A 26,120-nucleotide genomic window follows, 5' to 3' on the forward strand; every position below is an offset into this window, starting at 1 on the left:
ACACTGACACACAGAAGTGACAATAATAAAACAGTTCAGCTGTATATTACTGTATTTACAAAGCAGAGCCTCCCGCTGCCCTGTGTGAAGGAGGTGTGTGAGACAGGCTCTGCCAGCTGAACCACCCCCGTCTTCTTCAGCGTTCTGGGCTGAGGTCAATCACAGTCTTGTGGTCGATCACAAGACCGAATCACAGCCAATTTCTTCTCCTTTCTGATCCACAAGCTCCCCGGGGGGCTGCAGGCAGCAAGCAGTACACTTTCTGAATGCTCACAATGGATTAGCCTTTGATGGCTACAGTGACTGAGGCACTGACTGGAAGATCAGCAGTCATGAGACCCGTTCTGATGCCAGTGTGTCTGCTTGGGGCTCACAAATGCATAGTCACAGCGTGAGTATAGAGTGTGTACACGTGTGCGCAGGATCTATAGAGGGTGTTACCCCTGAGCAGGAAACGCGTCCGCACGCTGCTCTGTGGAATGACATCACAGAGGCTCTTAGCTATATATTTGATATTTATTTATGAACCCCTGCCAGGTTCCATGGCTGTCCCATCATCCCGGTGGCTGCAAAGCCTGGGGGTCCTGAGGCTCCCGACACAGAGGTGGCCCAGGGGGTGTCTGAACTGATTGAGGTAAATCTGGGGGTGTAAAAGACTCTCTAGGCCCTCCTGTTTTATTTATTATTTTAAAAAAGCTTTCTGCCGTTGACATTTTTTAAATTTCTATTTAGTTTTTTTGTTGTTGGTGTTAATTTTATAACATTGTAACAAAAAAATACAAAAACATACTTTAGACAATAATTGGGTCCAAGTTTTTCTATTTCTGTTAAAATGCTTTGCAATGAGTTCCATGCAGAAACCCTGCTACATGCACTGAAGGTTGTTTTCACTGATCACCTGCCCCCCCCCAGCTGCTAAAGGCCCAGACCTACCTCCCTCGCAGAGACCCCTCGGGGCCCTTCCTGATGGCTGTGGATCACTGCTTCTCAATCCGGGGCCAGGGGACCGTCATGACAGGCACTGTGCTGCAGGGGGCAGTCTCCATCAACGACAGCATTGAGATTCCTGCACTCAAGGTAACTCTCCCACCTCTCACTCCTCTCACTCTCTCGTACCCACACAGTGACACTCTCACAGTCTCATACCCACACAGTGACACTCTCACAGTCTCGTGCCCACACGGTGACACTCTCGCAGTCTCGTACCCACACAGTGACACTCTCACAGTCTCGTACCCACACAGTGACACTCTCACTGTCTCGTACCCACACAGTGACACTCTCACAGTCTCGTACCCACACAGTGACACTCTCACAGTCTCGTACCCACACAGTGACACTCTCACAGTCTCGTACCCACACAGTGACACTCTCACAGTCTCGTACCCACACAGTGACACTCTCACTGTCTCGTACCCACACAGTGACACTCTCACTCTCACAGTCTCGTACCCACACAGTGACACTCTCACAGTCTCATACCCACACAGTGACACTCTCACTGTCTCGTACCCACACAGTGACACTCACAGTCTCGTACCCACACAATGACACTCACAGTCTCGTACCCACACAGTGACACTCTCACTCTCACAGTCTCGTACCCACACAGTGACACTCTCACAGTCTCATACCCACACAGTGACACTCTCACAGTCTCGTGCCCACACAGTGACACTCTCACTCTCAGTCTCGTGCCCACACAGTGACACTCTCACAGTCTCATACCTACACAGTGACACTCTCACAGTCTCGTACCCACACAGTGACACTCTCACTCTCACAGTCTCATACCCACACAGTGACACTCTCACTGTCTCGTACCCACACAGTGACACTCTCACTCTCACAGTCTCGTACCCACACAGTGACACTCTCACAGTCTCATACCCACACAGTGACACTCTCACTGTCTCGTACCCACACAGTGACACTCTCACTCTCATACCCACACAGTGACACTCTCACTCTCACAGTCTCGTACCCACACAGTGACACTCTCACAGTCTCGTGCCCACACAGTGACACTCTCACAGTCTCGTGCCCACACAGTGACACTCTCACAGTCTCATACCCACACAGTGACACTCTCACAGTCTCGTACCCACACAGTGACACATATGCTTCCCCTCCTCACTTCCCCACAATCAGACTTGAGGGCACCTTTCAGAATCAGTCTGTAGATGTGATATGAAGCAGCCCTTTGAATGTGTTGTTAATGGTTTCGCGTGTTATACAGATATTCTGTCTTGGTTTGGTGTTTGAGATAAAGTTCCAAACATATGAGGGAAATGTGAAAAGCCGAGCCGGGAGATTGCAGACTGAAAGGTGTCTCACTGAAGAGTCAAGCATTGTAATTGGTCAATTCGCCGACACACCAATCACAGAGTTCTTTACATGAAGGACGTGGTTTGTGGTGGAGCGAGTACTGGATAGAAGTGGCCGTGGTTTTCCCAGGGAGTGTTTTATGCGCTGCACCGCGTCCTCTTTACAAACCTTCAGAAAACCCCCAAAAACCCAGCTGACCCCTGGGTGACCCTAGTGACGGGTAGGTCCTGTCGCAGTGACATCGTATCCAAGCTCTGCTAACGAGTCTGGACAGTGCTGACCCTGTGCCCTGGCCAGGCTGGGCAAGAGTTCATATATACAACATACAAAATAAACATACTCCTCTCCAGGGAGGGGGGCATGGCTCGGCTCTTCACTACCCCCCCTCACCCTCACCCCCCAGCATCTGGGAGCGATTACTGCTGCTAATGGTGGGAAACAAAAAATAAAAAACAAAAAGTGATTATCCCTGTGGAGTCTGTGAGTGTGACTCCTGAACTTGACGATAGTGCCCCCCCCCAGCTCAAAGTTGATGCCTCTTGAAAGAGAAGCTCCCCTTCCTGCAGAAACATTTTCAAAACGAAATAAATAATCTGCGCTGCGCACTGGCATTGTCATCAGCTCTGGAAAAGTTTCCGGTAAAGGACTTTCATGTAGAAATCCAGGAGAGAATCAGCTCTTTAAAATGTGGGATTTCTTTTGGTTTGTATGACAGGTTCTCATAGAGAAATCTTCCCTGTGTGCGTGTGTGTGTGATTGTCTTCTCTGCAGTGCTAATTAGATCACAGCAATTTGTTCCTAAGCGGGACTGTGGCAGCCAGAGCTGGCCTGTGATTGGACGGAAGTTCAGGAGTTTACTTGGAAGGGGGGGGCGGTGATTGGGCAGCTAAGAGCTTCCTGCTAATAGAAACCAGACCCTCTGCAACACACTGATACACTCGCTGACAAGCACACTGTACACACACACACACACACACACACACACACACACACACACACACACACACACACACACACACACACACACACACACACACACACACACACACACACACACACACACACACACACACACACACACACACACACACACACACACACACACACACACACACACACACACACACACACACACACACACACACACACACACACACACACACACACACACACACACACACACACACACACACACACACACACACACACACACACACACACACACACACACACACACACACACACACACACACACACACACACACAAACACACACAACACGCACACACGCACGCACGCACGCACACACACACATACACAACACACACACTTATTACAATGCTGCAGAGCTGAGAATGCAGTGTTTACACTAGTGCTCATTATTATTAATGTGTTTAGAAGCTGGCATGAAAAAAAAACAACCTGATATAAGCAGGGGATCTGGTATGATTCGAAGCTGTTGCTACAGGAACCAAAATCCCCCCCCCCAAAAAAAAAAGAATCAAGAAACAACTTAATAATGTCTTGTTGAGTGTGAGTGAGTGTGTGTGTCTGTGTGAATGAGTGTGTGAGAGAGTGAGTGTGGGTACACTTTCTTACCATTGCTTCTCAGAGCCTCACTTTGCTAGGATGAGGGTGCAGTATGAGAGCTTGTTTAAGATCTCAAGTTTAAGATAGCTTGCAGTTTAAAAGATAGGATTCGAGTTCTTTAGTTACTCACCCGATGAACCCAAGTTTCCCAGTGATTGAGCATCAGCGCCCCACCACTCTCTGTCTAAAGAAATGTCTCCAAACCCTCTGTACTCAGCCCGTCTCCACTTCATTCTCCACCTGTTGAAATTACCAAGGTGCCCCCCGCGACTCGCTGTCACAGTCCAGTCCACCCCGTTACCCTCCTGCGAGGGCTCTGGAGGTCATGACCCTTGACCCCACTGTGGAACTGTAAAGGTGAGCCCGGGGGCGCCTGGGTTGGATCAGTTAATCCCTCTCCAAGGAAACGTCCGCCCCTCAAACAGCGCTAATCTCTCCCCACGCTCAGCCTTGATTCGCCTCCCTGCCAGCTTCACTTTTTTAATTTGGTAAATGGAGCTCCAGATCCTTGCAGGCTGAGTGTTCATGCATTCATGAGAGGCACAGTGTCTGCTTTCAGTGGCACAGGTTTAGCAGCTCCTTCTTAGAAGATTCACTTGCACAGTACATTCTGCACGTTTACTACCATGCACTTATGTTGTTTGTAGTCTTATTGTGTTTGTTACCATGCTGCGCTGTACTTATCTATGATTTACCATCTAGAATACATGGCAAGTTTGCACATTAGCTGTTCCCTACAGAGTAAAACTTATATTAAGTTTGAATTTTTGATGTGCTTTACCATACCTCTCTAGGCTTTATTAAAATGCTTCAGCGTGCTTTCACTGTGCTTTATCACACTTTTTGCTGTGCTTGTACTGTTGGGAAGCCTTTCTAAGGGAGCTGAGCTTTGAGACGGTGGAGGAGCATCTTGTTTTCAGGGCTGTCCTGGAAAACGGCGCAGACAGGGTCCGCAAGACAGCCTAACGGTAACTGTGCTCTGGTGCCAAGCTCAATTAGCAGCGCTAACCAACAGAATTAGGTTTCCAATAACACAATTAGAGGTAAGTTTTTAAAGGGCTGGGGGCTGGGGAATGATTTAACGTTGTTAAGAGTCTTGTTTCGGCTTGAAGATACCCGGGACGGGGTCACAGCTAAATAGACCTGTTAGCTGGAACCTTTGTAGCCGTTACAACAGGTTGAATAAGACTCCTATTGCATAGCAGTTTCATCCATTTCAGGTTTTACTAAGAGCTTGATTAGCACCAGTGTGTTCAGGTAACAAGCTCAGGGGTGTCTTATTAAACTCACTGTAAAAGCAGGAACGGTTCAGACCGCTCTGCAATGGGAGTCTTATTCCCATCCCTGCAAGCACTGGAGATGCTCATGCCATTACACTGCCCACACTGACACCGATGCTTTCTTCATCAACACACTGAATGCTTGTATTTTTACTGTGATCCTTCAGGTGACCCGGAAGGTGAAGTCCATGCAGATGTTCCACAAGCCGGTGAGCTCGGCCATGCAGGGGGACCGTGTGGGGGTGTGCGTGACCCAGTTCGACCCCAAGCAGCTGGAGAGGGGGCTGGTGTGCACCCCTGAATCGCTCCGCACCATCTACGCAGCCGTCATCTCTGTCAGAAAGATATCCTACTTCAAGGGCACGCTGCACACCAAGAGCAAGTTCCACATCACTGTGGGGCACGAGACCGTCATGGGGCGGGTCACTTTCTTCGGACACGCCCCCTCGGAACCTCGCACAGAGCCAGACCCCGCCCCCTCTGCTGGGGAGGACCCTGCCCCTTTTCAGTTTGAGAGGGAGTATCTCTACCAAGAGGAGTACCTGATTGGCCAGCCCAGGCAGGAGGGCGGGGACAGCGACGGGAAACCCGCCGCCCCCAAGCAGCAGGACGAGAAGCAGTGGGCTCTGCTGGAGTTCGAGAAGCCGGTCACATGCCCCCGGCTCTGCCTGGTGATTGGCTCCAAGCTGGACACGGATATCCACAGCAACATCTGCCGGCTGGCCTTCCACGGAGTATTGCTGGAGGGCTTTGAGGAGAAGAACTACCCTGAGCAGTCTCTGCCTCGGCTCCGAGTCTACAAGAGCAAGCACAAGGAGGGGCAGGTGGAGAGGGTAGGCCAGCCCTGGGCTTCCCAGCTAACTGTTTAGAGGGGCTGGTTTTTTATTGGACTGCTTTCAGGTTCAATTTATGTGTGTGGTTGCCTGTGAGTGTGTGATTGTGAGTGTGTGATTGCCTGTGAGTGTGTGATTGTCTGTGAGGGAGCGCTTGTTTGTTTGCATGTGGAATGTGGCGCTGTGCCCTGTCGGTGCGTTGTGTCCCGGGGGTATTGTACACGCATGTAAACATGCTGACGCCAGGGTGGCATACCTTACCTGGGTGCCTGTCTGGGAATGGCGTTGTTTGGTCACACCTGGATGCAGCAGGAATGCCCACAACTGACTTCCTAATCAGCAGCATCACTGAGGTACTCGCCAGCTTTCCACTCTGGGGGCTGTGACTAACCTGGAGCTCTGGAGAGCGTGCTGAACGCTTGTGTGCTCTCAGTCACAATGCAGGTCTGCAGTGTGCAGGTTTGTAAGAAGCACATGTTCTAACCAGGGTTCACTTCCAATTCCTTTTTAAAATCTATTCTCAATCCCAGTTCCCTTTTATTCGATTCCAACACGTTGTTGATCAAAATAGCAACTAGCAGTGCTCTGTTAAAAATGAGCTTCTCACCATGGCAACAGATTACTTGCATTGAAGTCACTGTTAGTCAATTAAACTGACTTCAAATGCAAGCAGTTGAAGAATCATCAATTATTATGGCTCTAAATTGGGAATTGATTTTAAAAAGGAACTGGAATTGACCCGACCCTGGTGAAGCCCGCTGCGTGTTCTGATTTCCACGAGTGCACCTCGTCATTCTTGTGAATAAAACTTGTGCGTGTTTGGAATGGTGCTCCTGTACAGGTATTCATAATGAATCTGGAGCGTCCCGTTCTGTTGAATAATCGTGTGCGTGTTTGGAATGGTGCTCCTGTACAGGTATTCATAATGAATCTGGAGCGTCCCGTTCTGTTGAATAATCGCGTGCGTGTTTGGAATGGTGCTCCTGTACAGGTATTCATAATGAACTCTATCTTACTACACCATTTTTAAAATATATTATATCTGGAGCTTCCCGTTCTGTTGAATAATCGTGTGCGTGTTTGGAATGGTGCTCCTGTACAGGTATTCATAATGAATCTGGAGCGTCCCGTTCTGTTGAATAATCGTGTGCGTGTTTGGAATGGTGCTCCTGTACAGGTATTCATAATGAATCTGGAGCGTCCCGTTCTGTTGAATAATCGCGTGCGTGTTTGGAATGGTGCTCCTGTACAGGTGTTCATAATGAATCTGGAGCGTCCCGTTCTGTTGAATAATCGTGTGCGTGTTTGGAATGGTGCTCCTGTACAGGTATTCATAATGAATCTGGAGCTTCCCGTTCTGTTGAATAATCGTGTGCGTGTTTGGAATGGTGCTCCTGTACAGGTATTCATAATGAATCTGGAGCGTCCCGTTCTGTTGAATAATCGTGTGCGTGTTTGGAATGGCGCTCCTGTACAGGTATTCATAATGAATCTGGAGCGTCCCGTTCTGTTGAATAATCGTGTGCGTGTTTGGAATGGTGCTCCTGTACAGGTATTCATAATGAATCTGGAGCGTCCCGTTCTGTTGAATAATCGCGTGCGTGTTTGGAATGGCGCTCCTGTACAGGTATTCATAATGAATCTGGAGCGTCCCGTTCTGTTGAATAATCGTGTGCGTGTTTGGAATGGCGCTCCTGTACAGGTATTCATAATGAATCTGGAGCGTCCCGTTCTGTTGAATAATCGCGTGCGTGTTTGGAATGGCGCTCCTGTACAGGTATTCATAATGAATCTGGAGCGTCCCGTTCTGTTGAATAATCGCGTGCGTGTTTGGAATGGCGCTCCTGTACAGGTATTCATAATGAATCTGGAGCGTCCCGTTCTGTTGAATAATCGTGTGCGTGTTTGGAATGGTGCTCCTGTACAGGTATTCATAATGAATCTGGAGCGTCCCGTTCTGTTGAATAATCGTGTGCGTGTTTGGAATGGTGCTCCTGTACAGGTGTTCATAATGAATCTGGAGCTTCCCGTTCTGTTGAATAATCGCGTGCGTGTTTGGAATGGTGCTCCTGTACAGGTATTCATAATGAATCTGGAGCGTCCCGTTCTGTTGAATAATCGTGTGCGTGTTTGGAATGGCGCTCCTGTACAGGTATTCATAATGAATCTGGAGCGTCCCGTTCTGTTGAATAATCGTGTGCGTGTTTGGAATGGTGCTCCTGTACAGGTATTCATAATGAATCTGGAGCGTCCCGTTCTGTTGAATAATCGCGTGCGTGTTTGGAATGGTGCTCCTGTACAGGTATTCATAATGAATCTGGAGCGTCCCGTTCTGTTGAATAATCGTGTGCGTGTTTGGAATGGTGCTCCTGTACAGGTATTCATAATGAATCTGGAGCTGCGGCTGCATTTAACAAGCGTCGGGGGGCTCTGTTAATTTAGTTAGTTTATCAGCGTTAGTTTGTCTGTTATTTTATTATTATTCTTTATTAACACACACTTGCCCTTTGCTTTTCTCTTACTTATTCTACACTCAGTTAAAGGAAGTTCTCAGTTTGCTTGCCTTGCCTCCCAGGAAGTCTGTTCCTGCTTTATAGCATGCTGGTCAGTACTTCTTCTAGGGTTGTGATCTGCTCAGATCTCAGAAAGCAAAGACACAGCAGGGTCAGGCCTGATCTCTCTTTATTTAAGTTGTTGCAAAACTAATCTGTTCTGTTTTACCTACATAACATTCAGGGAGCTTTCTTTTTTTTTTTTAAACACTGAATTTTCTGCGTATCGTTGTGTTTATTGCAAAGTTTGAAAGCAGGAAACAGAGAGTCAGTAAGAGAGAGAGACAGAGACAGTGGAGACTCATTTTATCAGTGCAGACCTGGAGCAAGTGTGGGCGAGTTCCAGATTACACGATAATATCAAGAACAAACAAACAACAAAACCAGCCTGGCAGAAATGCTAGCGATCTGAAGAAAGGAATGTGCTGCATTTCTGAAGCTGTGCCAGGCATTCTTCACTCAGCTCAGACGTTTTCTGATGATTAATTTAAAAATAAATAAAAAGATTAGGCAACAAGTGACTTTACTTAGACAAAAAGTAAACATGTCAGAACCCAAGTTCTTCTGCTTCACTTTGTCAGGCCTGGTCAAAAGCCTTACAGCCATAGTTAGAAAGATCAGTTGAGTACACAGTTGGGAACTAAATTAGAATATCCAGAATCCCTGGGATCCATTAAGATCCAACTTGACAAAGTTTTGAGATAAATCTACTAGGAATCGGATGAGCTTAGATGATTGTAACAACCAACTCTGGTATCTCCACTCTCTGAGTGTCTACCCAATACTTTTAGTGCAGCACAGAAAAGAGGACCACAGGACCACAGTTGTTAAGTGGTTACAGAGGGAAGGAGACACTCCTTCACACAGAGTGGTGAGAGTATGGAATGGGATATCAAGGGCTACCTAGCCATGCTGTTGATGCTGAACCACTGGGATCCTTTAAGATCAAACTTGACAAACGTTTGAGATGAATCAGCTACGTGGAACCAGATGAGCTTAGATGGGCCGAACGGCCTCCTCTTGTTTTGCAGTTTTTCTTTATACTCTTCTGTCTGTCTGTCTGTCTGGCTTCCAGGTGGCAGACGACTACACTGTGATTGGCCGAAACCTTTTCAAGAAGGAGACCAATATCCAGCTGTTCGTGGGGTTAAAGGTCACACTGTCGACAGGGGAGTGCGGGGTCATTGAGGGGGGCTTCGGGCAGAGCGGCAAGATGAAGATCCGAGTCCCAGGTGAGTGAGCGCAATGTGGACAGGATCCTGTGCAGAGTGCTTGTTTGTGTCCTGGTCAGTGTGGACAGGGTCCTGTGTGCTGTGCAGATTGCTTGTTTGTGTCCTGGTCAGTGTGGGCAGGGTCCTGTGTGCTGTGCAGATTGCTTGTTTGTGTCCTGGTCAGTGTGGGCAGGGTCCTGTGTGCTGTGCAGATTGCTTGTTTGTGTCCTGGTCAGTGTGGACAGGGTCCTGTGTGCTGTGCAGATTGCTTGTTTGTGTCCTGGTCAGTGTGGGCAGGGTCCTGTGTGCTGTGCAGATTGCTTGTTTGTGTCCTGGTCAGTGTGGGCAGGGTCCTGTGTGCTGTGCAGATTGCTTGTTTGTGTCCTGGTCAGTGTGGGCAGGGTCCTGTGTGCTGTGCAGATTGCTTGTTTGTGTCCTGGTCAGTGTGGACAGGGTCCTGTGTGCTGTGCAGATTGCTTGTTTGTGTCCTGGTCAGTGTGGGCAGGGTCCTGTGTGCTGTGCAGATTGCTTGTTTGTGTCCTGGTCAGTGTGGGCAGGGTCCTGTGTGCTGTGCAGATTGCTTGTTTGTGTCCTGGTCAGTGTGGACAGGGTCCTGTGTGCTGTGCAGATTGCTTGTTTGTGTCCTGGTCAGTGTGGACAGGGTCCTGCGTGCTGTGCAGATTGCTTGTTTGTGTCCTGGTCAGTGTGGGCAGGGTCCTGTGTGCTGTGCAGATTGCTTGTTTGTGTCCTGGTCAGTGTGGACAGGGTCCTGTGTGCTGTGCAGATTGCTTGTTTGTGTCCTGGTCAGTGTGGGCAGGGTCCTGTGTGCTGTGCAGATTGCTTGTTTGTGTCCTGGTCAGTGTGGTCAGGGTCCTGTGTGCTGTGCAGATTGCTTGTTTGTGTCCTGGTCAGTGTGGACAGGGTCCTGTGTGCTGTGCAGATTGCTTGTTTGTGTCCTGGTCAGTGTGGGCAGGGTCCTGTGTGCTGTGCAGATTGCTTGTTTGTGTCCTGGTCAGTGTGGACAGGGTCCTGTGTGCTGTGCAGATTGCTTGTTTGTGTCCTGGTCAGTGTGGACAGGGTCCTGTGTGCAGATTGCTTGCAGTGTGGATTGCTTGTTTGTGTCCTGGTCAGTGTGGACAGGGTCCTGCGTGCTGTGCAGATTGCTTGTTTGTGTCCTGGTCAGTGTGGGCAGGGTCCTGCGTGCTGTGCAGATTGCTTGTTTGTGTCCTGGTCAGTGTGGACAGGGTCCTGCGTGCTGTGCAGATTGCTTGTTTGTGTCCTGGTCAGTGTGGGCAGGGTCCTGTGTGCTGTGCAGATTGCTTGTTTGTGTCCTGGTCAGTGTGGACAGGGTCCTGCGTGCTGTGCAGATTGCTTGTTTGTGTCCTGGTCAGTGTGGACAGGGTCCTGCGTGCTGTGCAGATTGCTTGTTTGTGTCCTGGTCAGTGTGGACAGGGTCCTGCGTGCTGTGCAGATTGCTTGTTTGTGTCCTGGTCAGTGTGGGCAGGGTCCTGTGTGCTGTGCAGATTGCTTGTTTGTGTCCTGGTCAGTGTGGGCAGGGTCCTGTGTGCTGTGCAGATTGGTTGTTTGTGTCCTGGTCAGTGTGGGCAGGGTCCTGTGTGCTGTGCAGATTGCTTGTTTGTGTCCTGGTCAGTGTGGGCAGGGTCCTGTGTGCTGTGCAGATTGCTTGTTTGTGTCCTGGTCAGTGTGGACAGGGTCCTGTGTGCTGTGCAGATTGCTTGTTTGTGTCCTGGTCAGTGTGGACAGGGTCCTGTGTGCTGTGCAGATTGCTTGTTTGTGTCCTGGTCAGTGTGGGCAGGGTCCTGTGTGCTGTGCAGATTGCTTGTTTGTGTCCTGGTCAGTGTGGACAGGGTCCTGTGTGCTGTGCAGATTGCTTGTTTGTGTCCTGGTCAGTGTGGACAGGGTCCTGCGTGCTGTGCAGATTGCTTGTTTGTGTCCTGGTCAGTGTGGACAGGGTCCTGCGTGCTGTGCAGATTGCTTGTTTGTGTCCTGGTCAGTGTGGACAGGGTCCTGCGTGCTGTGCAGATTGCTTGTTTGTGTCCTGGTCAGTGTGGACAGGGTCCTGCGTGCTGTGCAGATTGCTTGTTTGTGTCCTGGTCAGTGTGGACAGGGTCCTGCGTGCTGTGCAGATTGCTTGTTTGTGTCCTGGTCAGTGTGGACAGGGTCCTGTGTGCTGTGCAGATTGCTTGTTTGTGTCCTGGTCAGTGTGGACAGGGTCCTGCGTGCTGTGCAGATTGCTTGTTTGTGTCCTGGTCAGTGTGGACAGGGTCCTGTGTGCTGTGCAGATTGCTTGTTTGTGTCCTGGTCAGTGTGGGCAGGGTCCTGTGTGCTGTGCAGATTGCTTGTTTGTGTCCTGGTCAGTGTGGGCAGGGTCCTGTGTGCTGTGCAGATTGCTTGTTTGTGTCCTGGTCAGTGTGGGCAGGGTCCTGTGTGCTGTGCAGATTGCTTGTTTGTGTCCTGGTCAGTGTGGACAGGGTCCTGTGTGCTGTGCAGATTGCTTGTTTGTGTCCTGGTCAGTGTGGACAGGGTCCTGTGTGCTGTGCAGATTGCTTGTTTGTGTCCTGGTCAGTGTGGGCAGGGTCCTGCGTGCTGTGCAGATTGGTTGTTTGTGTCCTGGTCAGTGTGGACAGGGTCCTGCGTGCTGTGCAGATTGCTTGTTTGTGTCCTGGTCAGTGTGGGCAGGGTCCTGTGTGCTGTGCAGATTGCTTGTTTGTGTCCTGGTCAGTGTGGGCAGGGTCCTGTGTGCTGTGCAGATTGGTTGTTTGTGTCCTGGTCAGTGTGGACAGGGTCCTGCGTGCTGTGCAGATTGCTTGTTTGTGTCCTGGTCAGTGTGGACAGGGTCCTGCGTGCTGTGCAGATTGCTTGTTTGTGTCCTGGTCAGTGTGGACAGGGTCCTGCGTGCTGTGCAGATTGCTTGTTTGTGTCCTGGTCAGTGTGGACAGGGTCCTGTGTGCTGTGCAGATTGCTTGTTTGTGTCCTGGTCAGTGTGGGCAGGGTCCTGTGTGCTGTGCAGATTGCTTGTTTGTGTCCTGGTCAGTGTGGACAGGGTCCTGCGTGCTGTGCAGATTGCTTGTTTGTGTCCTGGTCAGTGTGGACAGGGTCCTGTGTGCTGTGCAGATTGCTTGTTTGTGTCCTGGTCAGTGTGGACAGGGTCCTGTGTGCTGTGCAGATTGCTTGTTTGTGTCCTGGTCAGTGTGGACAGGGTCCTGTGTGCTGTGCAGATTGCTTGTTTGTGTCCTGGTCAGTGTGGACAGGGTCCTGTGTGCTGTGCAGATTGCTTGTTTGTGTCCTGGTCAGTGTGGGCAGGGTCCTGTGTGCTGTGCAGATTGGTTGTTTGTGTCCTGGTCAGTGTGGGCAGGGTCCTGCGTGCTGTGCAGATTGCTTGTTTGTGTCCTGGTCAGTGTGGGCAGGGTCCTGTGTGCTGTGCAGATTGCTTGTTTGTGTCCTGGTCAGTGTGGGCAGGGTCCTGCGTGCTGTGCAGATTGCTTGTTTGTGTCCTGGTCAGTGTGGGCAGGGTCCTGTGTGCTGTGCAGATTGCTTGTTTGTGTCCTGGTCAGTGTGGACAGGGTCCTGTGTGCTGTGCAGATTGCTTGTGTCCTGGTCAGTGTGGACAGGGTCCTGTGTGCTGTGCAGATTGCTTGTGTCCTGGTCAGTGTGGACAGGGTCCTGCGTGCTGTGCAGATTGCTTGTTTGTGTCCTGGTTAGTGGACAGGGTTCCTGTGCGTGGGTGTGATTAATGCCCTGCCCTTCCGCTCTGGATTCTTCTGGCGCTGTTGTTATTTCTGTCCCTTCTTCCCCTTCTCCCTCCGGCTCATACTCCAGTCAGGATGTGGTTGAGGAATCGGCCAGGAATCCAGGCTCTGGGAATTCTGTCAGGTTCCTGTGCTCTCATCCACTCTCCTGTGTGTGTTGTTAATGATTGGAGCAGGAGAGTGAGCTCTCTCAGCTGAACCTTGGTTGGCTGTAACCCTACCCCTAACCCAACCTAGGGCTGTGCTGATACTCATACTCGCGTTTATTGGCAGTTAATTTTGACCTTCCTCTCCCCATTCTCATTTCCTGTGTTATATGTACTGTAATAGGACCCCCCGCAAACAACACACTTTGGGGGGGGGGGGGGGGGGGGGGGGGGGGGGGGGGGGGGGGGGGGCGTAATTACGTGTTGCACAGGTTCACTTTGTGTATCATTTTCTGTTTCATGTTGGTGCCTTCTTAAAACACCCCTGATGCCTCTCGCACCTGCATCCTCTCTAAGTGCAACAGGTACACAAGTGTGTAACCGTTAACCTGTCCCCCTGAAACACTACTGGATGAAACGACTGCCTTCTGCCTAATTATTAGTCAGAAAACAGTGCTGTACCGCACTAGACAGGCTCAGTTATTAACATGAAGCTCTATTAGTGTGAAAACAGTTGTATCCTATAAGAAATAGAAGCGACTGTCCAAATTCATTTAGACAGCAATCGTATGCTTTTTATTTGCTTGTCGCTTTACCACCTCGTTTTTAAATGACAGGCCTGTTAATTTAGCTTGTTTGTTGGTTTGTTTTTACACAGTATGTTTTTTCTTGCACTTTAAATCATCTGCCTCCTGACATTCCTGGGAAGTTGTACTGGAATTCTTTCCAGAGATTAAGATTAACTGCGTCGCTGTTTTATTCCCCCTGCCGTGATGCCCCTCCCTGGGAGCAGGCGCCCTTTCATGTACGTTATTATATCATACAGTTATGATAGGTCACACTTCATCACTTTAATGGCATTCCTCAGGGTAATCCCTCCAGGGGGTTACAGTCACGGGCATGGTGACCGATTGGGCTGATTCAGGCTCTGTCTTCGGAGAGCTCACCCGATTTTCCACTTTGCACTGGACATTCTTTACAGCGGGAGGGCGGGCGTGGGTAGGTACTACTATCAATGAGCGGACAACATTTGGGAAAATGTCCCCACAAAGATAGTAACCCCTGAAAAACCGATGCTGTGGGGATGCCCCCACTTTGTAAAACAGCTTTTTAAGAACTAAATAAATAAAAAAAGTGACAACATATTGAGTTTGTTGTCGACTTTCACCCTGTGTGGAGTTTTGTCTGACTGGAGTTAGAAATAGTAAATAAAAATATAGTGAGAGTCAATGAGAAGCCCCCACAAGTATAGGAATGCAAACGTGTGTGTGTGCGTGCGTGCGTGCGTGCGTGCGTGCGTGCGTGGGTGGGTGTGTGTGTGTGTGTGTGCTTGTGCGTGTGCGTGTATGTGTGATGGTGTGTGCGTGCTCACTAGGTTAAGTTCAAAAGCAGTGTGATAAAACTAATAAAAGAAGAATTTAGTATTTAAGCCCCGCATTTTTGGCTTTGTTTAAACCATAGTTTGAGCAGTCAATGAAAAGTGCAAGTGTGCCAGTGCAGGGCTCTGTGTGAGTGAGTGAGTGTGATATTGCGCGGATCGATTTCATTAGTGGATCAGAGGTCAGATAAACAACACATGTGCTATGAAAGGCTGGACATGTTCAAGTGTGGAAAGAGGGGCTGACCCTGCCGTGACCTCGCCACCCCGCTCTCCCTCAACGCTTCAAACAGACACGCTCATGCACTCCCCACTCGCTCTCTCCATCCCTCCACCCCGCTCTCCCTCAACGCTTCAAACAGACACGCTCATGCACTCCCCACTCGCTGTCTCCATCCCTCCACCCCGCTCTCCCTCAACGCTTCAAACAGACACACTCATGCACTCCCCCACTCGCTCTCTCCATCCCTCCACCCCGCTCTCCCTCAACGCTTCAAACAGACACGCTCATGCACTCCCCACTCGCTCTCTCCATCCCTCCACCCCGCTCTCCCTCAACGCTTCAAACAGACACGCTCATGCTCTCCCCACTCGCTCTCTCCATCCCTCCACCCCGCTCTCCCTCAACGCTTCAAACAGACACGCTCATGCACTCCCCACTCGCTCTCTCCATCCCTCCGCCCCGCTCTCCCTCAACGCTTCAAACAGACACGCTCATGCACTCCCCACTCGCTGTCTCCATCGCTCCCTCCCTTGTTCTCATAATTCAATTGAATTCAAAGGCAGAGAATGTTATTGGCATGACCAGATATGCAGGTATTACCAGCGTCTGTGCTTGTTCCCACAGCTCCTCTTCCCTGCTTTCTTTCCTTCTCTCTCACTTTATTAGATTTTCTCTTTATAAGAAACACTCTTTTTTTTTTTTTTTAAGAATAGCGCAGTCACAGTTAACCCTCTTGGTGTCTCCATGCTCCTTTCAAATCCAGGGGAAACAACACCTCCTCAGAAGGGGGAAGTTGATATTATTTTTTTCCACTATTAATATGAATGGTGGTTGTTTTGCTGGATCATTTCATTTCCCCTGGTTAAGCCCTGTTGGAGGGATCCAGGGGGTAACATCAGATCCATCAAACACTGTTTTGTAGCCATGTCGTTTCTATACTGACATTATAACCTGAAATTAATTCAGAATTCATTCAGAATCCCGAACTAACACTCTGAAATCAAGCCCCTTTAGTTTATTACATATTACGTCAATATTAAAAAAAAAAAAAAAAAAAAAAAAAAAAAAAAAAAAATTACTTCTTGCTGCTTCAAGGTAAACGTACCCCTTCATCTGATAAATACTGTTTCTATCTATTCCACTTTTCAATCTATTCCATTGATCCTCGTCACTCAGTCCTGACTGTCTCTGTGTCCTGTGCTGTACTACTTAGAGTGACACTGTGTGTGTGTTATTTTTGCGTACACGGCTGCAGGGCTTATGGAAAGTGCTTTTCCGAATCAGGGACCCCCCCACAGGACTGCCCTTTGAAGAGGAGCCAGTTTGGGTTGAGAGTGAACCTTTGACTGTCTCCTCCCAGCCCTGCATAGAGCAGCCACTGTGAGCCGTGCAAACCCTGACCCCCCACTCATCCCCAAACATATCCCAGGCAAGGCCAGCCTGGCACCAGACACTTATTGTAGCCTGGAGGGGCAGAACAACTGCGGGTCACGGGAGAGGAGGAGGGGGTAGGGGTGTCTGTCTCTCCCTCCCTCCCTCTCTCTATTTCTCTTTGGAGGGTGAACACACAAATTTGTGTGTGTGTGTGTGCTTAAAATCTTACAAGGAGTTGACATAGTTAACCCTAATTATTTTAAGTGTAGTACAGAAACCACAATGACAGGACACACAGTTGGAAATTAAGTGGGTAGACTTAGGACAGTGGGAATGGGTTACCTAGTCATGTTGTTGAAGGAGACTCTTCTTCACACAGAGAGTGGTGAGGGGATGGAATAGGTTTCCTAGTCATGTTGTTGAGGCAGAACCACTGGGATCTTTTAAGACCCGACTTGACAGAGATCAATGAATTGTTAGGAACCAGATGAGCTTAGATGGGCCGAATGGCCTCCCCTCGTTCATAAACTTTCGTCTGTTCTTCTTGAAATAGTTTGACAAAGATTAGAAGATACTGAAGCAGACTTATAGTAAGCTTGGGTTGATGAATTGTATCAGTCTCTTGTAGTGGAAGCGTGGGTTGATGAAATGGACCAGTCTCTTGTAGTGGAAGCGTGGGTTGATGAATTGGACCAGTCTCTTGTAGTGGAAGCGTGGGTTGATGAAATGGACCAGTCTCTTGTAGTGGAAGCGTGGGTTGATGAAATGGACCAGTCTCTTGTAGTGGAAGCGTGGGTTGATGAAATGGACCAGTCTCTTGTAGTGGAAGCGTGGGTTGATGAAATGGACCAGTCTCTTGTAGTGGAAGCGTGGGTTGATGAAATGGACCAGTCTCTTGTAGTGGAAGCGTGGGTTGATGAAATGGACCAGTCTCTTGTAGTGGAAGCGTGGGTTGATGAATTGGACCAGTCTCTTGTAGTGGAAGCGTGGGTTGATGAAATGGACCAGTCTCTTGTAGTGGAAGCGTGGGTTGATGAAATGGACCAGTCTCTTGTAGTGGAAGCGTGGGTTGATGAATTGGACCAGTCTCTTGTAGTGGAAGCGTGGGTTGATGAAATGGACCAGTCTCTTGTAGTGGAAGCGTGGGTTGATGAAATGGACCAGTCTCTTGTAGTGGAAGCGTGGGTTGATGAAATGGACCAGTCTCTTGTAGTGGAAGCGTGGGTTGATGAAATGGACCAGTCTCTTGTAGTGGAAGCGTGGGTTGATGAAATGGACCAGTCTCTTGTAGTGGAAGCGTGGGTTGATGAAATGGACCAGTCTCTTGTAGTGGAAGCGTGGGTTGATGAAATGGACCAGTCTCTTGTAGTGGAAGCGTGGGTTGATGAAATGGACCAGTCTCTTGTAGTGGAAGCGTGGGTTGATGAAATGGACCAGTCTCTTGTAGTGGAAGCGTGGGTTGATGAAATGGACCAGTCTCTTGAATTGGAAGCGTGGGTTGATGAAATGGACCAGTCTCTTGAATTGGAAGCGAGGGTTGATGAATTGTATCAGTCTCTTGTAAGCTAATGCAATGCAATGGTATTGGACAGTACAGTATTTCATGGCACGCTAACGCATGACTCCTCCACTCTCATGCATTCTTGGTCACTCGCTGTGTTTTTAGTGCCTCTTAGCAGTCACATGTTTCAGTGGAAATGCTCCATTGCTAGGTATGGAACTAATCATTTATAAATGTGAGGGTTAGCAGCATTTTGTTACGCTGACTCTCCTGTTATTTGTAGAAAGTAGGTGGTCCTTAATGCTACAATACACTCCTTGTGTGCAGGGGATTCAGCAGCACTTCCCCTGCAAAACCAAAATAAGAGTCAAACCAGAACAAATGGCTGCCCTCCACCCCCCCCCACCCAGTCCGAATGCCTTCTTCTGTTTGTCTTGTTTACAGCGCGGGTCCCTCGTTTGCTCTGCGGTGCAGTACGCTTGCCCACTGCCTCTGCCCTCCGGGCATCACTGTCAAATATAGCAGCACTAATGGGAAATAAAATGAGGGTAATAAACTGCAGACTGAACAGTGGTTAGAGAAAGAAAGTGCTGGGCTGCAGTGTGGAAGGCAGTGGGTTTGAATAGCTCAGTGGTTAGAGAAAGAAAGCACTGGGCTGCAGTGTGAAGGCAGTGGGTAGTGAAAACGTTGGGCTGCAGTGTGGAAGGCAGTGTGGGTCGTGAAAGCGCTGGGCTGTTTTAATTAGGTATTAAAACCAAGAAGAAATGAATTTGAAGATCTGTATAAAAAGGTCACAAATACAAATGTATGTAATTTATTATTTTAGAGGGTTTTTTTTTATTCAAAAGTAGTTTGTTTTTCACTGTTTTTATACTGTTAGCTATATTTTTTCAACAACAAAATAATTACAACATTTTTGAAGACTATAAAAGCAATGCTCTGATTAAAATGTTTTTTTTTCAGAAACATTGACCTGCCTCATTTAACCCTCAGCCTCTTTCAAATTGTAATTAATGTTTGCAAGTCTTGCAACAAACTCACAAAAAAAAAAAGATGAAAGAGGAATCGTTTTGTAAGTAGGGTTTTACTTGGAGGGATTAAGCTGGCTTCCTATCACCAGCTGCTCCCCACACTGCTATTGAAGGCTGCCCTCTTACTGAAAAGGCATTAAAGACCAGTGCAGACTTCACAGCGCGTGCGCTTGTCTCACACAGCCAGACACTTACAGGGCAAGCACTCTGAAGAGTCTTCTAGTTTTCATTCTACTGCGCTGGGAACTGCCAGCCAAGTGTGACCCCCAGGGACAGAACTTCACAGCTGACCCGCATTTATTACCCCCCAGCAGGGGGTGCCTGTTCCTGCTCCTTTACGAATGAGTCTAGCGCACATTTAGAAAGCCGCTAGTCCAGTTGGGATGAGCATAATAGGCAAACTGGTCACATGACTCTCATCTCCCACACAACTGATTCAGTGAGTCAGCAGTCCTCTTGATGCAACGCAAAGAGCATTAGGAACTTCTTCTATTACTAACCACTGCTTTAAGACGACTGTGGACACAAACTGAGCGACTGATATGCACGCACACACCCAAGACACTTTGTGGAAATACTTGTAGAAATAAGAAAAATGCATTGCCTATTATACGTGTTTACAGTTCAGTATACAAACAAAATGTGAATTTGTATAATAATAATAATAACACTAATAATAATTCTTGTTTAAGAAAATCAATATTTGCGTGGTGTGCCGGTCCCTTCAGATTTAGGACCGGACCACTGCCTGTCCCTCTTGTCTGTATATTTTCCCATGTGAATATGGTGTCTGCAGGTCACAATGATGTCGTCTTTTTTAGTTTTTTCACGATTCTGACAGCTCTTGTTTCCAGGTTGGACTTTTTCACCTCCTGGTGGCTGTTGCACTGGGGTTTGTGACTGTGAGGCGCCCTGATCCCTGTGTCACGTTGCTCTGCTCCGCTCCCCTCCCTCCCAGTCCTCTGGGATCCCTGCCCAGGAAACAGACTTCCTTCCCAGGCCAAGACTGGAACGGACCCTCTCATTTAAAATAACCTTCATCAAACGCTTTGGGAAAATTGCTTCCGATTGCTGCACGCATTCTTTTAGTGTCGCTGAAAGGTCTCCAATCTCTTTCCCTCCCTCTATTTCCAATTAAATAACTGTTTCTGTCGTCGTTGTTAGTGTTGCTGTTGCTGATGGATGCATGCCAGGGGCTGGTTGGCAAGGTTCAGTGTACCTGCAGGGAGATACTGTCTCTGTCTGAAGACAGGTGTGTGGGGTGGCAGTAGCCTGGCGCCACGTAACCATGAAGCGTGGAGCGGTGCTGCTGGAGGCTGACGCTGTGTCTGTGTGTGCCAGGCCTGTGATGACATGCTTGCCCAAGCTTGTCTCTGCCCGCGCTGTGTTTGGATGGGGTCTTTGGCAAGGGACAAAGCACCCATAGAGTGACACACCTCTCTAGCCCCCCTCCACATCCTCCCTCCTATCTCTGTGCCAGTCTGCCTGTCTTATCAACCAGGGAGATCGAAGCTGATAACACAGGGCTGAGACAGACACACGTGCTGCTCCAATCGTTTTTCAGAAAGAACGCAAGCAGGCTGGCACCAGAGTGACTGGAGGGGGGTCGATCAGGCTTCCACACTGATATGCTGCTGTGAAATTATCACGTACGCCATGGCTGGACAAACTTGACCCTTCTACTCCTGGTCTTTGTTCCAACCCTGTTGTAAATGGTTTCATTGAACCAATGAAACCTCCATCCAGACCCTGAAGTGGTTCATGATCTCTCTGTACCTGCTAAACCTGGAGTGGAATGGCCCTCCAGGCCCGTGATTGGACACCCCTGTGATGTGCTTAATAACGCGTGACAGGGTGTGTAGCTGCTGCTGTTTAGAGTGTTTGCAGCTCACCCAATAATCCCTTAAATATTCTCCATTTGGACATCCATTCACTGTATACTGTGGGGTTAAGGGTGCAGTTTGGAAAACATGCATTTACCTGTTCTCATGTCACACAGTATCTGCTGCTAGGTTATAAAGCTCTGTGTTGGCTTGCCTTGCCTCTTGCTGCGACATTTCACCTCTTCCTCGGGTTATTCTATTGGCTGCAAAGCACGTCAGTCAACAGTGGGAAACAGCTGATTGGTTTAAAAAAGAACATTCTAGTCCGTCTTACTTGCCCATGAGTACTGTCTCCTGCACGGACATGGATAACGGAATTAGCTGTGCATTGCATTCTTTTTTTTTAATTGAATTTTTTTTAAATGAAATGTTTTTTATGATAAGGACATCTTCTTGTCTCTTATTGTATAAGAGTGTCTTTTCGTTTCACACTTTGGGAGACAACTGCTCAAGAGAAGAGCCACTTATACGTTAGGAGACAGGGGTCAGCTCCTCGTATTGACTTACAGAATACTTACCTCCTTGACTCCCCCCTGCCCTTGTGCTGTCTTGCAGAGGGGCTGAGTGCCGAAACCAAGCTGCTGCTCTCTGCCGCCTCACGGAAGAAACCAAAAGGAGGGAGCAAGGAGGAGCCGGCCAAAGAGGAAGAGCCCAAGACAGACTCCCAGCCAATCAGCATCCGGATGTCCTTCAAGAGATACGTGTTCGACCCCCACAAGAAAATGGTGCAGTCCTGATGGGAAAGTTTATTGGGGCCTTCGCTCTTAAGCCTGAAGACTCCTCTACCGGATAGGGGAGGCGCAAACGTGTCATAGGATAGGGAAGGGAGGGGAGGGGAGGGGAGGGGAAGGGAAGGGAAGGGAAGGGAAGGGAGAGAGGGTAGAGGGAGGGGAGGGTAAGAGAGGGTAGGGTAGGATAGGGGAGGGGGAGGGGAGGATAGGATACACACACACACTGGGACAGCCTCACCGGAGAGTGAATTGAAGTGCTCTTAAAACGCTGGTGCAAGGCTGTCCTCCTCAAGCTTGGTTCCAGTTTGGGTTTGTGTTCCAATCTAGTCCTAAATGTGTTAATTGACCCTGAACAGATAACTATTAGAAGCTGCTTAGAATTAAGACCTGGGCTGCCTTGGGTCCCGTGTGCCGGAGCTGGGCAGCACTGCATTATAGAAAGATCAGATTGTAGAGCTGAGCCTGTCTCTCGAAGGTCATTGTGAGAGACTCGTGGGGTGAGCAGGCGGAAGACTCCCCTTGAAGTCAGTCCTGGAGATATGCAGCAGGGTCAGCACAGTTTCTTGGATTAAGCAGGACGGGAATATTTCATTTAGAATCGTTACGTTTTGTTCTGTGACAATTTTATTGCAACCCCTAGAAAAAAATTCTATATATATATATATATATATTATATATATATATATATAATGGTTGTGTTGGGATTGGTTGGAAAGCCCCTTTTATTTTGGCTCACATTGTTTGGTACCAGTTTTACATGGAAAAACTGACACTGGAGATACGATGCCTTTTGCAGCAGGAATAATAAGAATCACAAAGTATAGCATTCAACCTTCATGGAATAACACAACTCATAAAGTCTATGCATTCATCAAATTATTATGTTATTAATCAACTAACTGCTTCTTTTGAGCTGTTATTTTTTTAGGGTTAGAATTTTAAAATCACTATGCAAATAACCTGGCAGTACCCACTGTATGTGAGTTTACATCATTGTGTAAGTCAGCTGTGAAACAACCAATAAACATGCTGGTGTACTACTGAAGTTTTTTGCTTTCATTGGAATAAAAAAAAGAGATTGTCTTGGATCCAACCACTATAACAATACCTCCCTCCCTCCCTCGCTGTCCCTCAGCTCTAACCACTATAACAGTACTGCCTCCCTCCCTCCCTCCCAGTTTCTCAGCTCTAACCACTAGAGCCACACTGCCTGCCTCCCTCCCTCCCAGTCCCTCAGCTCTAACCATTATAACAATACTGCCTCCCTCCCTCCCAGTCCCTCAGCTCTAACCACTATAACAATACTGCCTCCCTCCCTCCCAGTCTCTCAGCTCTAACCACTATAACACTACTGTCTCCCTCCCAATCCCTCAGCTCTATCCACTCTGATTGTGTCTAAGTGTGTGTGCAATGATAGAAGTTCTCTCTGCTCCCCTCTCTCCCTCTCCTCCCAGTCTCTCAGCTCTATCCACTCTGATTGTGTCTAAGTGTGTGTGCAATGATAGAAGTTCTCTCTGCTCCCCTCTCTCCCTCTCCTCCCAGTCCCTCAGCTCTATCCACTCTGATTGTGTCTAAGTGTGTGTGCAATGATAGAAGTTCTCTCTGCTCCCCTCTCTCCCTCTCCTCCCAGTCCCTCAGCTCTATCCACTCTGATTGTGTCTAAGTGTGTGTGCAATGATAGAAGTTCTCTCTGCTCCCCTCTCTCCCTCTCCTCCCAGTCCCTCAGCTCTATCCACTCTGATTGTGTCTAAATGTGTGTGCAATGATAAAAGTTCTCTCTGCTCCCCCCTCTCCCTCTCCCTCTCCTCCCAGTCTCTCAGCTCTATCCACTCTGATTGTGTCTAAGTGTGTGTGCAATGAAAGAAGTTCTCTCTGCTCCCCCCTCTCCCTCTCTGCCACACAGCAGCATGTCACAAGTGGAGACAGGCTGCAGGGTTTGTAATGGCTCTGAGTTTGTCCCTGTGTCCTGTTTCACTGGGGATGTCAGTTCTGACATGACCATTCTGCTCCCTGGCCGGTGAATATGATCGTCTGTTCTCAGTTACAGCCCGGCCGAGACAGAGTAAAGAGCTGCAACTTGGATTAGATGCCAAGCAAGCTGACAGGAGATCTGCTCAAATAATAGACCCCCTATCAGGTTACCATAATGGACATGAAGCAGCTTCTCAGTGGCTTTGTCCAGAATCACTGGCTTCTGAAAGAAGCGTCTGCGTTCAGGCGCAGGGTTTGTAATGGCTCTGAGTTGGTCCATGTGTCCTGTTTCATGGGGATGTCAGTTCTACATGAAACCCCCCTCTTTCCTCCCCCTCCCCCCCCCAACTTCCCCCCCCCCACCCCCCCCCCCCCCCCCCTTCCGGGCCCCCTCCCCTCCCCCGCCCCCCCCCTCCCCCTCCCCTAAGGGAAGAAACTGGGGGGAGGGGAGAAGAATCTCCCCCCTCCCCCCCCGCCCCCCCCCTTCCCCCCCCCCCCCCCCCCCTTCCCACCCCCCTTTCCCCCCCCCCCCCCCCCCCCCTCCCCCCTCCCTTCCCCTCTCACCCCCACCCCCCCCACCCCCCCCCACCCTCCTCCGGGGGAAGGGGAAATAGAGGCGGGGCACCCTTCCCCCTCGCCCCCCTCCCCCCCCCCCCCCCCCCCTCCCCTTTCCCCCCCCCCCCCCCCCCCATTCCCCCCCCCCCCCCCCATCACCCCCCTCTCCCCCCCCCCCCCCCCCCCCTTCCCAACCCCAATGTTTTTTTTTCCTCCTTTTCTTTTTTTTTTTTGGGGGGAAGGGTGGGACAGTGGGGGGGGGCGAGCTTCTGTCAGGCCGACCCCCCCTTCCCCCCCCCCCCCCTTCTTTCCCCCCCCCCCCCCCCTCCTCCGCCCCCTCCCCCCCCCTTCCCCACCCGCCCCTCCCCCCCCCCCGCGGTGGGGCGGGGAGAGGGGGGAGTGGGGTGGGGAAAGGGGGGGGCGGGAAAGGGGGAGGGAAGAGGGTTGTGGGGGGGATGAAAAAAAAATTTCAACAACAACAAAGTTCCTACTTCAGCTGTCTGCCCCTGAAAAGCAGAGGAAAGCAGAGCCGGCAGAGGGAATATACCTTCATATGCAATTAGAGCACTTACTGCACGACGCTGCAAGGAGGTAGCCTGTGGTGTGGACGTACACACATTGGTTCAATTAATATATATACACACACACACACACACACACACAAGAATCTCTTCCAGTGGACAACCACGGAGGGCAAAAAAAGGTGTTTTGACCCATAGGTCTTCTTCAGAGCATAGAAAAGAAAATATCACTCTTAAATAGTCATTATTAATTTCAGGTGAACTGAAAATATATAGAATATATATAGATCGCTGCGTGGGTTTTGGACAGGGGCTGGGGTATCTGATGGAGCAAGGCTGTCGAACAGGAGCGGTTTGGGGGTGGCTGTGATTGCCCTGACAGGCTGTATCAGCGCAGGGATCGCAGGAAACCTGAGTGCCCCCATTATCTGGTGGAGCGGGGCTCTCGGGAGTGACAGGGCCAGGATTGCTCTGCAGACTGACAGGCCTTTTAGCGTTATCTCTGCAAGGCTCAAGCTCTCGCGCTGCCTCTCTGTGAGCAGCACGCAGACTGGCCAGCTCGGTCTGGGGGGATATGAGATCCTGAGCAGCAGCTCTCCCCTCTCTGGATAGGACCGGAGTGCTGTATAACTGCGGCACTTTTCATAATTACTTTTTAAATATTTTCAGCTAGACGAATCTTAAAAAATTCTCTGTGTCTTCAGTGGTGCTATTTTCATATTGAAAGAATAGATTCCAGATGGCCGGCTTCCTTGCTGATGTAATCGTGTGGTTCGCTTCATGTTGGTCGGCCTTGTTTCTTAACGGGGGCGCACATGACTTCAATATCTCCATGCTGAATAAAAAGGCTTTTTCATTTGAGCCTTGACCTGTTTCTACCGAAAAAAGAAATCGATGTCCTGCTTTGAATCAGTACAAAGAAGAACCAGTTAGACAGATCGGGGCTGGACAGGGTTCTGCAGAGAGGAACCGGACGCACACTGATGAGACAAAAGGCCTCCTTTGTTCCAAACTTTTCTCATGTTCTAGATGAGTGGTTGCAGAGGTTCTGTTGGGGGAGTTAATGAGGAGTCAGCAGTCTGAGCCAGTTCTGAATCAGGTTGCACGGGGCGGGGGGGGCGGTAAAATACTAGAAAAAGAAACAGATGAAATGACTGGCAGGGGGCTTTCAGATATGGGTTGTAAATGCACCATTAATGAGATAAGCCTTATCTTCAAATGTCCACGGAATCGAGACTTTGAT

The 26,120-nt window shown here is 49.3% G+C and overlaps 2 protein-coding genes across 2 annotated transcripts in view; both read left to right on the plus strand.

The window, feature by feature from the left end:
* The window catches only part of eefsec (eukaryotic elongation factor, selenocysteine-tRNA-specific), a 36,723-nt gene extending 14,803 nt beyond the window's left edge, over window positions 1-21,920 (plus strand). The window contains exons 3-7 of the mRNA XM_041224465.1: window positions 538-634; window positions 913-1,077; window positions 5,365-6,030; window positions 9,658-9,814; window positions 21,655-21,920. Coding sequence (XP_041080399.1) covers window positions 538-634; window positions 913-1,077; window positions 5,365-6,030; window positions 9,658-9,814; window positions 21,655-21,836 — 1,267 coding nt within the window. The 3' untranslated portion in view covers window positions 21,837-21,920. The remainder of the gene's footprint in view (window positions 1-537; window positions 635-912; window positions 1,078-5,364; window positions 6,031-9,657; window positions 9,815-21,654) is intronic.
* LOC121297878 lies at window positions 6,040-8,530 on the plus strand. The gene is made up of 2 exons (XM_041224469.1): window positions 6,040-7,021; window positions 7,283-8,530. Exons 1-2 carry the CDS (start codon window positions 6,881-6,883, stop codon window positions 8,465-8,467), a joined length of 1,326 nt encoding a protein of 441 aa, XP_041080403.1. The 5' UTR covers window positions 6,040-6,880; the 3' UTR covers window positions 8,468-8,530.
* Window positions 21,921-26,120: the final 4,200 nt, after the last annotated feature.

This window comes from Polyodon spathula, chromosome 23, assembly GCF_017654505.1.
Source record: "Polyodon spathula isolate WHYD16114869_AA chromosome 23, ASM1765450v1, whole genome shotgun sequence".
In the NCBI taxonomy this organism is placed as follows: domain Eukaryota; kingdom Metazoa; phylum Chordata; class Actinopteri; order Acipenseriformes; family Polyodontidae; genus Polyodon; species Polyodon spathula.

What these genes read in the sequence shown, in the direction of transcription:
- LOC121297878 (XM_041224469.1), top strand. Translation starts at nt 6,881, where the DNA reads ATGAATCTGGAGCGTCCCGTTCTGTTGAATAATCGTGTGCGTGTTTGG. An exon ending in GGAATGGTGCTCCTGTACAG is followed by an intron (nt 7,022 to 7,282) that starts GTATTCATAATG and finishes GCTCCTGTACAG; the next exon opens with GTGTTCATAATGAATCTGGA.